The sequence below is a fragment of the Lissotriton helveticus genome, chromosome 1_2 (assembly GCF_964261635.1).
Source record: "Lissotriton helveticus chromosome 1_2, aLisHel1.1, whole genome shotgun sequence".
Lineage (NCBI taxonomy): Eukaryota > Metazoa > Chordata > Amphibia > Caudata > Salamandridae > Lissotriton > Lissotriton helveticus.
Genome location: NC_136058.1, coordinates 103062721 through 103077981, shown reverse-complemented (window position 1 = coordinate 103077981; position 15261 = coordinate 103062721). Strand labels below are relative to the sequence as shown.

At 45.0% G+C, this 15261-nt stretch overlaps 1 protein-coding gene across 14 annotated transcripts in view; it reads right to left on the bottom strand.

Moving 5' to 3' along the window:
• The window catches only part of DOCK7 (dedicator of cytokinesis 7), an 870736-nt gene that overhangs the window by 191286 nt on the left and 664189 nt on the right, over positions 1-15261 (bottom strand). For 12 of the 14 annotated variants that reach the window (XM_078669468.1, XM_078669501.1, XM_078669509.1 and 9 more), the window contains one exon: positions 274-370. In XM_078669468.1, the coding sequence (XP_078525594.1) occupies positions 274-370 (97 nt within the window). Of the gene's footprint in view, positions 1-273; positions 371-5832; positions 6704-15261 lie in introns of those variants that run through there. The other 2 variants (XR_013603568.1, XR_013603571.1) reach the window with 1 other exon arrangement.

Sequence of the window (15261 nt, the reverse complement as noted above, 5' to 3'; positions counted from 1 at the left end):
ATATTACTTATTATTGTGGTTCGTGAACATGAAGCCAAGAATGATATGTGGTTCTCTCACAATACAATCCACGACATTAATAGCAAAGGACACAAATGAAATAAATATTAAACAAAAATTGCTTCCAATACTCTGGGTCAAAAACTGTTCACAAAATATGAGATAGACTAAAACATCTAGGCAGAGCTGTGTCACTCATTTTAAGTATAGAACATAAGAACCTCCTGCTAGTTCTTCAACCTCTATAAAACAAACACAGCAAAGCCTCCTTACCTGTACAATTATTTCCAGCGTGTCCAAAACAATCAGATTGGCTTCTGTTGCAAGATTTCCGTCTATAAGTGCTTCATGTTCTAACTCTGCCCTTGATCTAAATTTGAACAAGTACTGCATTTGAGTAACATATTTGTTTTAAATTATTAAAGTCTATATTACAATCTTTATTTAAATACGCACAAATAGAATGATTGTCAGTACAGTAAAACGCACATTCTCAGCAAAGAGCAGATGGGAGAATATCACAATTAAGCACAAAAAGGTCTTTAATGCACACATAAATCAGTTAAAACTTTAAAAAGGGACAGAAACGCACATATACAAAGTTAATAATAAATGTATTATAATGGCATGGCACGACAGTAAGGTTACGGTTAACTTGCACTTTACGAAGAGACTTTATTTTACCAAATTCCACCAATTTTCGAAAGGCCTCCTGGACATAACACGTGCTTGGACAGATGAAAGTTAGTGAACACTGGTCAAAGACCTCATAGATTAAAACATGCATCATTCTGGTAGTTATATGCACACGGAAGGCATTATGGAACATACTAAAAGTGCAGTACTTCAAACCTGCCTGTTTCCAACTTTCTATATCTCATGTGAAACACAGAAACCAAAGCCTCACAAATGGGTAAAAATGACTTAGTCGCTTTCACAGAAAAAAAGTTTCAACGAGGCATAGATATATTGATTAAAAATAAATAAATAGAAAAGAAAAAAAAGAATGCAGAACTGACCACAATGAATCCATTAAAGAATGCCCTGGAAGATACAGGTTTTAACTGCGAATTAACGCTATTTAACAACAAAGGACACACAATCCACCCACCAGTCACTATTGCATACAAACTGAATTAATGCGTATGGCATTTGGTAGAATGTACATGCAAACCCATTCCTTATAAAACATTTGTAGGGCATCAAGACAGACCAATCACTCATTCATATCTCATTCTGACTTTGCATGTGCCCTCCAGACAAAATCTATCTCATCCTGAATTAGCAAATGCTACTAACCACACACAAACAAAGATGCACAGACACTAGACAAACACATTCTCACTGGTGTGGGTGTGCACCTCTATCGCAGGGAGGATCTGCACAACATTCTAACAGATCAAAAAAGCATCTGCATCGAATTGGGAAAATATCCAATTGCAGGTGCACGTTGACTCAATCTAACAGCCGATAAAATCACACATGTACACAGGCAAGTCACAAAGTAATCCACTGTTTTGCACAGATTAATTAAACTTCTGCACACGTGCTAAGATGTGCAGCCCTCGTGAACAGGAGCTCTGTTTGTCATCTGGAGAGGGAAAATCCATATAAGTATCCAGTAACCCACGAAAGTGCACCCCTCATTGAATCCAATACACCATTAAAAACTACACATTTGTATACACAACTATTTGGTACCCCAAAGGAGGCAAAATATTGCACCTGCTCTACGCTTTCTAAAAGACTGTACATTATTAAAAGTTGCGCACCCGCGTTGAACTAAAAAGAGTTCAAATAACTACACGTTCAGGGGACTTTTCGATGCATACAATCATTCACAAGTCATTCTTCTGGCCAACATTTGTATTTGCACCAACCATGCGCAATGCCTCATAGGATGCATTCTTAGCCAATCAAATGTGATAACTGGGACCACCATGCTCAGCACAAGAGGGCGCAGCAACTTGCTGCCACTCGAGTAGATTTTCAAAGCGAACAGATGGTTCCTCAACACGAGCACTCACGACCAGACACAACTTCCTGCATTGAGAAATCTCGCTGGAAGGTGGTCTAGCATTGGATTTTCTTAATGTTTATGAGCTGGTTCGTTGAAATTGTGCTCCACTGAGTTTTTCGGAACTCTGCGAGATCTGCGGAGCCCGGAAAACTGAGCAAACTCCGTGAATGGAGTATAGCTCACCGCCCAGGCCTAAAACAGACCAGAAAAGAGCGCCACAAATCAACACAACCGAAGAGCAGACTCCATAGTAACACAGTTTATGAAAACATGCTCCAGTAGCATCAAGCAGGCTGACAAGTGTCAAACATGCTACCAACAAGGGGGGGCAGTGGGCTAGTAGAAGGTGCCATTTACCTTTCAATCTGCACTGTGGTTCAGAATTGGTCTGGGGGTCCCTCACTACTTTGTGTTCATTCGAATATTAGTTTTTCAATTGATTTCCTTCAAGACTATTTTTTAGAATATTTCACTTAAGTCATTCCTCATCTTTTAGCAAAGAGGATGACCACACATTGCCCACAAGTAAATGCCCACTTAGCAAAATATATAAAAACATCTAACTTCAGCACACTAGGTTTTCAATTATTTTTTAAACAGATACCACGTTCTGTCCTTACTCGAAAACATGCTCAGTCATGGATTCCTGACGGACAAAGTGTTCAAAACTTCACAGGCAAATGCGTTACTATAAAAAAATGAATATCTGCGACATAATCCACCACCCGTTAGTTACGGAAAAAAATGTGTTTCATAAGAGGACATGTGAGTTCAAAAGGCTGGAAGTTAGAGCTGCTGAAACACGCTACATGTGTTACCGTTAGTTCACATGTATGAAATGCTAAAATTTTTTAAATGAAGCATCTAAAAGTACAGGCCTCAATTTCCTCACACTTAATTACTACATGGTAGCCAACATTTTAATCTGATAATTTGTGGAATATAATCCTAAAATGCAGTGGTACACGCTACTAGTCTTTTAAAAACGCAAAGTGATGCAGTGAATATAGGGAACCCCAAACATTTTGAAAGAGTGAAAATAGGGTGCAAATTTGTATTTTTAGACAAAGAGTACTTCATTTATTATGGAGACTTATGAAAAAGTAGTACATACGAATTCAACTGGGTAGGAAAGAAAGTAGGATAAATTACTCTGGGTTAGTTTCTCGAAGATGGGTGATTTTTTTGTGTAGGTCCAGTAATGAAAATATAACCCAAAAGTCGATTAAAGCATGCTATATTTTCCAGTGGCAACCTACCAAAGATGCAAAACAAATAATACCAAAGTCATGTTCTACCAGTAGACCACGCATTTATTCCTAATGTGTGCGTTCACCTTGAGGGCTATCTTAGTGCTGAGGGCTATCTTAGTACTGAGTAAGTAGTCTTTTTTTACCCAACCATTTTATCGACTGTAGGAGGATGAAAAATTGATTTGAACTTGTACCCAAAGGGGTCAAAAACAGACTGATGTAATGGATGCAATATTCCACTGAGACAATGTATGTATTCTCACAATACACACAGAATGCACAACTGAAGAGCACAAATGAAATATTATAAAAAGCGCAAATGCAAAGGGATCTCAGCGCTATCGAACTGCAATCAGATTGGAACTAAGCATTAAAAAACTGCAAACCATGCTGAAACTAGGATTTTTTTTTTATTGAGTTTTATATAGCACGAACTCGACAGGAAGATATATCAGAGCGCTTAACATGAGCACCAGTTTCGTTACAGATGGAAACATTCTTTTTTTTTTGTTAGGCACGGGGAGATTAAGTGATTTGGATGTTGAGCATCCTGCAGAGACTCAAACCCGGTTCAAGGTCGACAGCTCTAGCTATAAGGCTACATCCTCCACCAAAGGGTAACCAAGGGATGTGAAAACTGCTAAGTTTTCAACAATTTCCTAAAATTAATTAGGCTGTTTTGGGATTTTAAATAAAGTGGAGGACCATTCCAGAGTTTTCCATGAATGAATATAAAACTTCTACCATCCCAGGTTGTCCTTTTAAATTTGGGTACTACCAAATATTTTCAAGAGGCGGAACGTAGAGCTCTTTTAGGGACATACCACTGGAATCCATGTGTCAAATATTTCCGGCCACAGCCATGAATAGCCTTAAGGGCATTACATAAGACCTTAAAAGCGATTCGCTTCTTTACTGGAATCCAATGCAGTTTAGGTAGTGCATGCGAAACAGATTGAAACTTAGGGATACCTAAAAGATGGCACACAGCTTCATTTTGAAGGATTTGAAGTTTGACAGTCCCTGCTGAATGTTGACATAAAGAGCAATGCAATAGTCAATTTTTGATAAAGCTAACACAGTTATCACTGTTTTCTGGAGCTCTAGAGGGATACAAGGATACACTTTCTTCAATGTTCGCAGGATATAGAAACAAAATGAAGTAACTTGATTAATTTGGTCTGAAGAAGTAAACCTGTCGTAAAACATTACAAAGGAACTTTCAAAAGATGCGTCAAAGTAAGCAAACATTGCATTGCTCAGCAGTTGGATTTCATCGCCGTATTTTTCCAGCTGGATATTTTCCAGTCTGGTGCAGGATGGGAAATAGGGGACAACTAGCCCAGGCAAAACCAATAAGTATAGTGTTGTAAGCCAGAATTCTAGCTTTGTCAATGTTTGTTTTGTCATGGGTTTTTATAAAATAATATTTAGATGAGTTGCCAGGAATTCCCCAAAACAAGACAAATCATTAGCTAAAAGCGAATTAATGTTTTGGTCAAAAAAAGTAAATATTGCCAAAGTATTCTCTGACACTGAAGAAAACTACTTTGTGTACAGATGTGACCCTTGTGAAAGAAAAGAATGTAGTAACTGATAGTAAATGTAACTAATGGCTAAAGTGGACAAATCTAATGCCCCAGGGTGTAGTGGGTCAAAGAAATTGTGAATGATTCTCCCGACCAATGGATAAAGAGGGCTGGCAGAAAGCCCCTGTAAATATATTATATATAATTTTAGTAAAATAAAAAGGTCTGCTTAACAACACACATAAAAACAGCGACAGACAGTTCAGACAGCAAACATTTGTAAAACCTATGGGTAGTTGGGGGGTATCACCCCCTAAGCGGAATTATCTATTACAACATTTTGGGTTAGGAGTGGAGATATCGGGAAAGCACGAAAGGCCAAATTGAACTGTAATTGCATTTATATTACTCTTACTCCCCCTGACAAGACATTTGAATGCTTTATGCCTTGCAGCACTCTGCTCCCGGAACCCAAGGTTTATCCAATCAGCAGATTGGTTATTGTTGGTTTTCACAGGTTTATCCAACCAGCAGATGCAAAATGCATCTCTTGGTAGGAAAAAGATGACCACAGTCTGAGAGCAATTTGTACTCTGGCAAAATATGCATGTGTGTATAAAATAAGTTGTGCACGTGTGCCACATACAAGTGGGTGCCATGGCAGGGCCAGGAGTGGAGAAGGCCAGTTAACACATCACTTATTCACAAACGAATGTGCCACCTTCACCCTGGCCTTCCTTTCCCTGTCTGCAAGGTTGAAGACGGTACACAGGAGAGGAGGGTCCACCTAAGGTGCAAACATATACCTTGCATGATGATGCCTCTCACATCAACATTCATACCCTGCAGAACTATGTACCAGATTTAGTTCCTACCCCTACATAGTATTAAATCAGTTTAACGACGTTGGACATGAGTTGAGGTCTAGGAGAGGACTCATGATGTGAGCTGGTTACTGTTCATACATATAACAAATTTGCGGTAAGTAATTGGATAATATCGGAAAGGCAATGATACTTAAGCATGGAGAGACTATGAAAACAGGCAATGTTTATTTCCAATGGTATGTAAGAGCAGAGACACATTTTATTTTCATAGACACCGTTGCCTACTTTTTCCTGTTTGTCATCAAGCGAAGGGCCTATGTGTGAAAGCTTCTTGAATAATTATGAACATCTTCGTTCAGAATTACAGATAAGTAGGGTTGAGGGCCATCAGATTTCTGGGTAATAACATTTTGCGAAGCAGACCAAAAACAAAACAAAAAAAACCACATTCCCTATATATGCATATCAACCAGTGGATATCAAGGGCAGACTTTTGTATGATGGCATCCTGTGGAATCAATAGATAACAATCTATTACAGATTCCATATTCAGAAATAACTGTACCACCATTTGCTTATTTTCTTGAAGTATCATGGTGAATTCGATGTCAGGACCAGTGGCTCAGATGTTCCCTTCTACCATCACTTTATTACTTCAGTAGCCATTTTTCAAAAACACAACAAACTACTTTTCCTATGAACAGCAGGGAAATAGGCAAAAGTCCAAAACACAAGTCCTTCTTCTCTGTCTCCAGTCCGATCCCAACTTGGTCCTTCTGCTCTGTTCACTCCTCTTTCTTAGCTGCTCAGCAGCAAGTTAAGTAATTTCCTTTTCTTCTCCTGTTGTGGGGTTGATTGTTCGCCATTTTCTTTGACTGGCTGCATATAATCTGTTTGTGTACCTTACGCAACATTATTGCCCACTGTGGTATCCTGGTTTGGATTCCATGTACCTTCTTCACTAACTTGTCTTGCTGCTCAGCCTATGTGGATGAATGGTGGAATGTTGGAGTGTGTGAGGTAATATAGAATGTGTGGGATGCCTGGTGGATGGATGACAGTTGGAAGAGACGGCTGAGCAGCAAGAGAGCTGCTCCTGGTGGGGCTTTAATGATTATATGATTTAACCTAATAATCCATCAATAAATCGACTTAAATCATCACATCTCGGCTGTTACACCCACTTTCTCCTGCGGTGAGGTCCTCCCACCGCTTGGGGGCGCTGTGGCATCTCTATGGGCGGTGCGAGTTCGGTATTCGGAAAATAGTGCAGCTGAGCGCTGTCCTGTGAAGAGTCCAGCCTTGTACCAAGCCGCCCGAGTGACACCCTTGTTTTGGGTCTGTATCCCCCCCTATCTTTCTTATGCCCTATCGGGTCTGTATTGCAGTTCTTTTGACACCCTGCGGGATTGTAGTTGCGGCTAATAGTACAGGGTGGGACACTTGTCTCGGGTGGCAGTAGCCAATACAATACAAGGGCTAGAGTGTCCCAGGGCTCAGCCTCTGAATTGTGTGGCTCTGGCCCACTCAATACAGTCGGGGCCCCCTTGCAGCCTAAATTCTGAGTGCCCCAATCTGGTGCTCCCCAGCACTTAATGAAATGCCTGCAGTACCAAGAAGGTACCCCACGCTTCAAAGCAATTGCCCAGCCATGCAATCAGATCAAAAACAGCTCCAGGAGGAAGACTCCTTGTCCTTCCTCCCTTGGGGGGATGACTTGCACCAATCAGTGGAAGATTCCATCTATAAGGGTGTTAACCAAGCCGTTAAGCCCATGGAGCAGCGTGTCTCAATGCAGATTCCATAGGAGTGCGCCAAATGGGCTAAACCAGACCCATCAAAAGTCTCCTAAGCACCCCAACGGAAAGGATACCACCCCCCTTGAAATGACAGTCTAAGACCGGGGTGGAAGAAATGCGTTACTTACCTGTAACAGCAGTTATCCAGTATTGGTGTCTTTCATAGATTCACATGCCTGAATCATTCCCCGTCGTCGAGACGGGAGCCTCCGGTATATAGAAAAGTAATGTCCTATAGACATACATAAAGAAAAATAGGCCTAAGGGCCTCACCTTAGTAGCCTATCCTTGTCCTTATGCAAAAAGGACCAAACTCTTAGAGCCAGCCAATCAGCTATCACCTCCCTCTAGAACCTTCCCTGCAGGAGCCTCAGTCTCTCAGATTTTCGTACGCACCAAGCTAGGTAGGCGTAATGCAGGTAGAGAGAAAGTGAGACCTTCCAGGGGAGGCGGGAGGGTTGCATGTGAATCTATGAAAGACACCAATACTGGATAACTGCTGTTACAGGTAAGTAACGCATTTCTTATCCAGTATTAGGGGTGTCTTTCATAGATTCACATGCCTGAATCAGAGTAGTTAGCAATACACTATGCACATCTTCGAAGCAATGATGCCATATAATCAGTGATATAACACACTTAGTATCATGCGACTGTAAGCATTAGGATACATCAACATAACCAAATAGAAGAGATGTGCATACCAGGATGGCGGGATGTAGGAAGGCTCACCTCACTGGAATAGATGTCGAAGCACTGCCTGACCCACTGCTGCGTCCTGCAGAAGCTCAACATCCAGGCAGTAGTGCCTGGCGAACGTATGCGGTGACTTCCCCGTCGCTGCTCTGCATATGTCCAGAATCGGCACTCCAGCGAACAGCGCTGCTGATGTGGACATTGCTCTTGTGGAATGTGCATGAACCGTGGCATTCAACGGCCGGCCGGCCTTGTCATGGCAGAATGCTATCGCTGAAGCGATCCACCTAGATATACTCTGTTTTGTTAGAGGTAGACCAAGCCTTGGTCTACTGTAGGCCACAAAAAGTTGTGAAGACTTCCTGAAGCCTTTCGTCTTGTCCAAGTAAAACTTTATACACCGTTTGAGGTCTAAGGAGTGTAATGTTCTTTCTGCTGCAGTGGTAGGGTTTGCAAAGAAGGAACGTAGAGCCACCGGTTCATTAAGGTGGAAGTCCGACGGGACTATTGAGATAAACCTAGGATTGGTACTCAGGATTACTCTGTCGTTATTAAATAGTAGAAAAAGATGCTGGATTGAAAACACCTGTAGCTCACTGACCCCCCTTGCAGATGTGAGCGTCAGGAGGAGTGCTGATTTCCACGAGGCATACTTTAGGTCAGCTCAGTGTACTGGTTTGAACGGATGTTTCATGAGCTGGTTAAGAACCACATGGAGATGCCAGGTAGGTGGCAACATCCTTACTGGCGGGAAAGATCTGTATAATCGTTTTAGAAATTGCTTAATCAACCCGCTTGACCAGAGCGATGGACTCGTTGAAGTTCTTTATAACGAGATATTGCTGCTAAGTGTACTTTAATGGAGGAGTGGGCTAGGCCCGACTGTGCCAGATGTAATAGATAAGTTAATATTTGCTCCGGTGATGTGGAGAAAGGCCGAATTCCGTGATCTGCACACCAAACACAAAAGCGCTTCCATTTCAGGGAATACGTCTTGGTCGTGCTATCCGCCCTTGCTCTGGCAAGAATGTCTGCAGTCTTGTGGAATATTCAGGTTGTGGAACTCTCTGAACTCAGGAGCCAGGCGACGAACCTGAGAGACTTCAGATCCGGATGGTGCACTTTATTGTTGTTCATTGTAAGCAGAGATAGATACTGCCGCAGGTGGACCGGCGGCTCCAGGGATAGACGGTGAAGCTCCGTGAACCATGCCGCCTCGGCCAAGTTGGGGCTATTAAAATTAGAGTACAAGGCTCCACCTAAATTTTGCTGAGGACTCTGGGAAGCATGGGGAATGGCGGAAAGGCGTACGCAACGATGTTGCGCCATGCGATGGAAGATGCATTCCCTAGAGACCCTGACTGGGGATGCCAACTTGCGAAGTGTGGGCATTTGGCGTTCATTGTCGTCAAAAATAGATCGATGTGCGGCGTGCCCCATCTGGAGAAGATCGGGTCGATAATTTGTTGATCTAATTCGAACTCGTGTGACGATGTTTTCTGCCTGCTCAACACGTCGGTGAGCACATTGTCCATGCCTGGGACATATTCCGCTCTTAGGGTTATATTGTGGAGTGTGAGCCAATTCCAGATTATTTTTTGCAACTCGCGAGAGTGTGTCAGAGAGCGTGTCTCTCCCTCTTTGTTGAGGTAGTGCTTAGTCGTGGTGTTGTCTGGCCGGATGAGCACCAGGGAATGTTTTATTCTTGGCAGGAAAGCTTGAAGGGCCAGGAAGACCGCCCGCAGTTCAAGCAGATTGATATGTATTTTCTTCTCCATAGGAGACCACTACCCGCTTATCTGTAGCTCTTGCAGAAAAACTCCCCAGCCTTCCAAGGAGGCGCCTGTTGTGACAACATGAGGAGCAGCCGGAAGCAGGAATGACAAGCCTTGAGACAGGTTTTGAGATTACATCCACCATTGCAGGTCTCCGACCATTTGAGGATTCACTTTTATGTGGTCGTCGAATGACCCTGTGTATTGGACCCACCGCTTCGAGAGCACCTCCTGTAGATTCCTCATTCGTAGTCGACAGTGAGGAATCAGGAGGATACACGCTGACATCATCCCCAGGAGGGATTTGAAGAGACGGACTGTCAAGACTTTCTTCGTGGCTACTATAGCAGCTAGTGCAAGGGGCTTGTTCATCCTCTCTCTGGATGGGAAAGCTTTTGCTGACCGTGTGTCCAGGGTTGCACCTAGGAAACTGATGCACTGAGAAGGTTGTAGGACCGATTTTTCCTGATTGAGGGTGAGACCCAAGCAATCGAAAAGCTTTAAACGGGCGTTGGAAGGCCTGGACGTGTCTTCTAAGGATGGAGCCCTGACCTGCCAGTCATTCAGATACGGAAAGACTTGGTGAGGGCACTGTCTGAGATATGCCGCCACCGGGGTACGACATTTCGTGAATATGCGCGGTGCAGACTTGAGCCCGAAGGGCAGAACGCGAAACTGCAAGTGTCTGCCCGCTACTGCAAATCGCAAGTACCTTTTTGTGATTCCTGTGAATTGGGATATGGAAGTAAGCGTCCTGTATGTCAAGGGACGCCCTAAAATCCTGCTGTTACGGTAGTCGCAAGACCTCCTGGATCTTTACCAAGCGAAACAACTGCTTCTTAGGAATTTGTTGAGGGCCCTAAGGTCCAAAATTGGTTTCCACTTCTTGTCTTTTTTCTGGATCAAAAGAAGCAGGAATAAAACCCTTTTCCCTTCTGAGATGGAGGTACTCTCTCCATTGCTCCTTTCTGCAGCATAATCGAGATTTCTCATAGAAGCAGCCGTAGATTTTTGTTATGTCCGCTGTCCTTTACCTTGAAAGGACGACCTCCCAAAAGAGGATTGCTTGTTTTGCTGTTGTTGGCGCCGTTGGTATTGCGGTCTACTCTGGCCCGAACGGCAGGAAGACTTGTATTAATAATTTCCTCTGTAGGAAGACTGTCCTCTTCCTCTATTCTACTAAAGGACTGATCCTTATACTGAAGAGTGCCCACAGCTCTTGCAGGGTCAGCTTCGTCAATTTTTTGTTCCAAATAGTAACTGGTTAACATATGGCATGTCCAAAATCTTTGTTTGCACCTCAGGACGGAAAGAGGTTGCCTTTAGCCTTCCTTGGAGCCGCAAGACTGCTGCTCCAGCCAACTGGCAGAACCCCGTCATAGCGATATCCATCGCGCAGTCTATAGTTTCTGACGCCGATGCTTCACCATCTAGCAGAATCCTCTTTACTACCTCAGTGGATGAACCTGGCAATTCCGACAGCTATGGGGCTATGTGTGCCCACAATTGCTTATTATAACGTCCCAAGAGTGCTAGGGCGTTCGCGGCCTTTACCGTCATTGCCGATATTGAGGAAAACCTGTTCCCAATGTTGTCCACTCTTCTTACCTCCTTATCAGGAGGAAGCGACAGAGGGGCCGAAGGATTCCTGGAGGTCTTCTGGGCCGCCTGTCACCACGGAGTCCGGCTTAGTATGTCCTGTTAAACACGCCGGCGCTGTATCTGGCGCCCTATACTTCTTATCCAACTGAGGGCTCACTGGTGATACAGAGGAGGGGTTCTGCATTAACCTTACCCCTCTGACTATAAGCAATCGATAATCGGTATTGACCTTACTGCCTTCTTGAGAGGTTCTGTGAAGACATACAAGAAGCCGACCTGTTCTTGAGAGACCATTGAGATCTTAAAAGGTTGAGCAGCCCTCTCTACCACATTATAAGATTCCAGAATTGTCAGAATTTCCCTCGTCGACGGACTCGGCGTCATAGACTATGCCGTCGTAGACGAGCAGTCATAGACGAGGCCGCCGTAGGCGATCCGTTGTAGACGAGGCCGTCGACGACGAGCCATCGCAGAGGAGCAATCGTAGATGAGGCCATCGTAGATGAGGCCATCGTAGATGAGGCCATCGTAGGTGAGGCCATCGTAGACGAGGCCATCGTAGAAGAGGCCATGGTAGACGAGGCCATGGTAGACGAGGCCATGGTAGACGAGGCCTTGGACAGGCCGTCGTAGACGAGCAGTCATAGACGAGGCAGTCGTCGACGACGCAGTCGTAGACGAGCCATCGTAGACAAGCCATCGTAGATGAGGCCATCATAGACAAGCCATCGTAGATGAGGCCATCATAGACAAGCCATCGTAGATGAGGCCATCATAGACAAGCCATCGTAGATGAGGCCATCATAGACGAGGCCATCGTAGACGAGGTCATCGCCGACGCCGTAAACAGGCCGTCATAGATGAGCCATTGTAGATGAGCCGTCGTAGACGAGCCATCGTCGACGAGCCGCCGTAGACAAGCCATCGTCGACGAGCCATCGTCGACGGGCCATCATAGACGAGCCATTGTAGATGAGCCATTGTAGATGAGCCATCGTAGACGAGGCCATCGTAGACGAGGCCATCGTAGAGGAGGCGTAGAAGAGTCCATCATAGATGAGGCCGTCGTAGATGGGGCCGTCGTCGACGAGTCATCGTCGACGAGCCATCGTAGACGAGCCCTCGTAGACGAGCCATCGTAGACGAGCCGTCGTAGACGAGCCGCCGTAGACGAGCCATCGTAGACGAGGCCATCGTAGACGAGCCATCGTAGACGAGGCCATCGTAGACGAGGCCATCGTAGACGAAGAGGCTGTAATAGGCAATGATGATGATTTTTTCGTCGACGATCCTGTTGACGATGTTGGCTTCTTAGTCTTTACCTCAGGAGGTATAGAAGACGCCTTCCTGAAGGGTCTTATGACCAGAGGAGGTGATTTTGACGGCTCAGAAGTCGTCTTTTTTACATGATTTTTCTCCCAAAAGCAAGTCCTGTACTCTCCTTTACCACAGAGTGAGGAGATTTTTAAGAACTGCGCCCAGAAGACCCATGGGTGATCTTTTTGAGGGCCTTCTCAGGATTTTCCCCTGAGGAATGAGTCTGAGGAGATTCTCTTCTGAGGTCTCCTAGACGTTGAGGAGAACGCCTCATCACGGACACTGGAGAAAATGAAAAACCTCCTTTCTGGTCTTAGTGTTTGACACCATATTAAAAATCGCCCTTCACGACCTCTCAAAAACTTACTTGAGAAAGTGAGACATACCTTGCAGTCTTTGGCCTGTGGTATAGAAAGTAAATGCGGTCCGTGTGAGGATCAAAGCAGAGCAACCTCTAGAAACAAGTTGCACAGGCTCTTAAAAAATCTTTTCTTCTCCTTACCAGACGTTCTTTAGAGAATGTATTTGCAGATAATCCATAGTAGAAAAGAATCCTTGACAACAAAGTCATTTAATGAAGTGAAAAAACACAGAATCTGAGCAGAGCTCAGAGGAGACTCCCTTAGCACAACGTGCGGTAGAAAATCTGAGAGACTGAGGCTCCTGCAGGGAAGGTTCTAGAGGGAGGTGATAGCTGATTGGCTGGCTCTAAGAGTTTGGTCCTTTTTGCATAAGGACAAGGATAGGCTACTAAGGTGAGGCCCTTAGGCCTATTTTTCTTTATGTATGTCTATAGGACATTACTTTTCTATATACCGGAGGCTCCCGTCTCGACGACGGGGAATGATTCAGGCATGTGAATCTATGAAAGACACCCCTAATACTGGATAAGTCGATGCTTTTGGGTGCCTGATGCAGGCATTTTTGGCGCAGGTCTCCCCACAGCCAGTGCCGGCGAGCCCCCCAGATAGTTCCCCAACACCCCCCCATGCACCACAACTCCAGAAGCCCTAGATACAGGAGATTCCCCTGGGGATACAGATGATGACGTGGGACACTCTAGACTGTGGCTTCCACTCGCCCTTCTGCCCCGGAGGGTATTTCAGATATGTTAGACCCAGATGACATCCTCCACACTAGATCTGCAGACTGGGTGCAGGGGGACAAGGTGGTCAAGTATGTCTTGAGCCGTCTGCGTAAGCCCATGGAGAAAGACGCTCGCATGGCCTCTGTTTAGATGGCAAAGTTGTTGTTACACCTGGCATTGGCCCGAAGATGGCAACATTCCTGGCCAAGTATGTGAAGGACCTTACGAAGGGTATCGAAGGGTCCTTGTGTTCCTGCCAGGAAAAGCTCCTGAATGCGGTGGGCCCACTAACCAAGATCCTAGATATGGCAGAGGAGGCTAAGGTCTCGGATTCTTTGATCTCCACAGAGGTAATGTCAGGATGGGTGCAGTGCGTCATTGTGTTCCTGGGGAATGTGAACTGTGCGCACTCTACAGAGTGGCAGTGTTCCCTTTTGATAAAGGTGGACCCAAAGTTGGGGAACCTTGTCTCTTCGGAGGCTGGAGCTGTCACCCACAGGCGTTTGTTTGGGGACTCCTTTGTTAAAGAACTTAGTAAGTTTGTGGCGACGTTCACCTCACTGGATAAGGCCCAGTCCAACATTCACAGGGTTTTTACCCCTCAGGTTTTCCATGAGGCCGGTCATGGCAATGGCCACTCAACCGGCCGCTAATTTTACTCCAACCCTGACAAGGGTCCGGGCGTGGGCAATATCAGGCCACGCATGCTTCAATACATTCTACCCTACCAGAGGACAGAAGTTCCGACGCCGCAGAGGCTACAGAGGTCAATCCAACACTTCTGGCAAAGGTGAGTTTGCTGCCTTCGGCCCACCTGCTAGTAGGGGGTTGTTTGGCATTCTTCCTCCCGGCTTGGGCTTCTATCACAGCAATGCTTGGGTACTACAGAAGGTGTAGAGCATTCAGGTGGAGTTCTACGGCTGACTTTAACAGGTGGGCCGCCTCATTTCATTTTCCCAGATTGACATGGAAATGATAAACGAAAAGGTCTCCGCCCATATATAAAAGGGGCATTTTGCTGCTCAGAAGAGCACTCCAGCGGATCTGTCAGCAATATGTTCCTGGTCGACAAGGCCGACATGGGCCGGAGACCAGAGATCAATTTGAAGGACTTCAACGAGTGGGTGGTATATCGCCACTTAAAGATGCAGGGTTTACAACTACTCCGGGAAGTGTTAGGCCTCTCGACTAGATGGTCCGGCGGGATCTGAAGGACACTTACCCTCACAGTCACGATCTTTCCTCCTCTTTGCCGTTTCCTGCAGTTCAGGTGGGATGGCCAGGTCTTCGAGTTCACCACTCTGCCTTTCTGGCTATTCTCTGTGCCATTGTGTTTCACAAAGGTCCTCAGTCCGG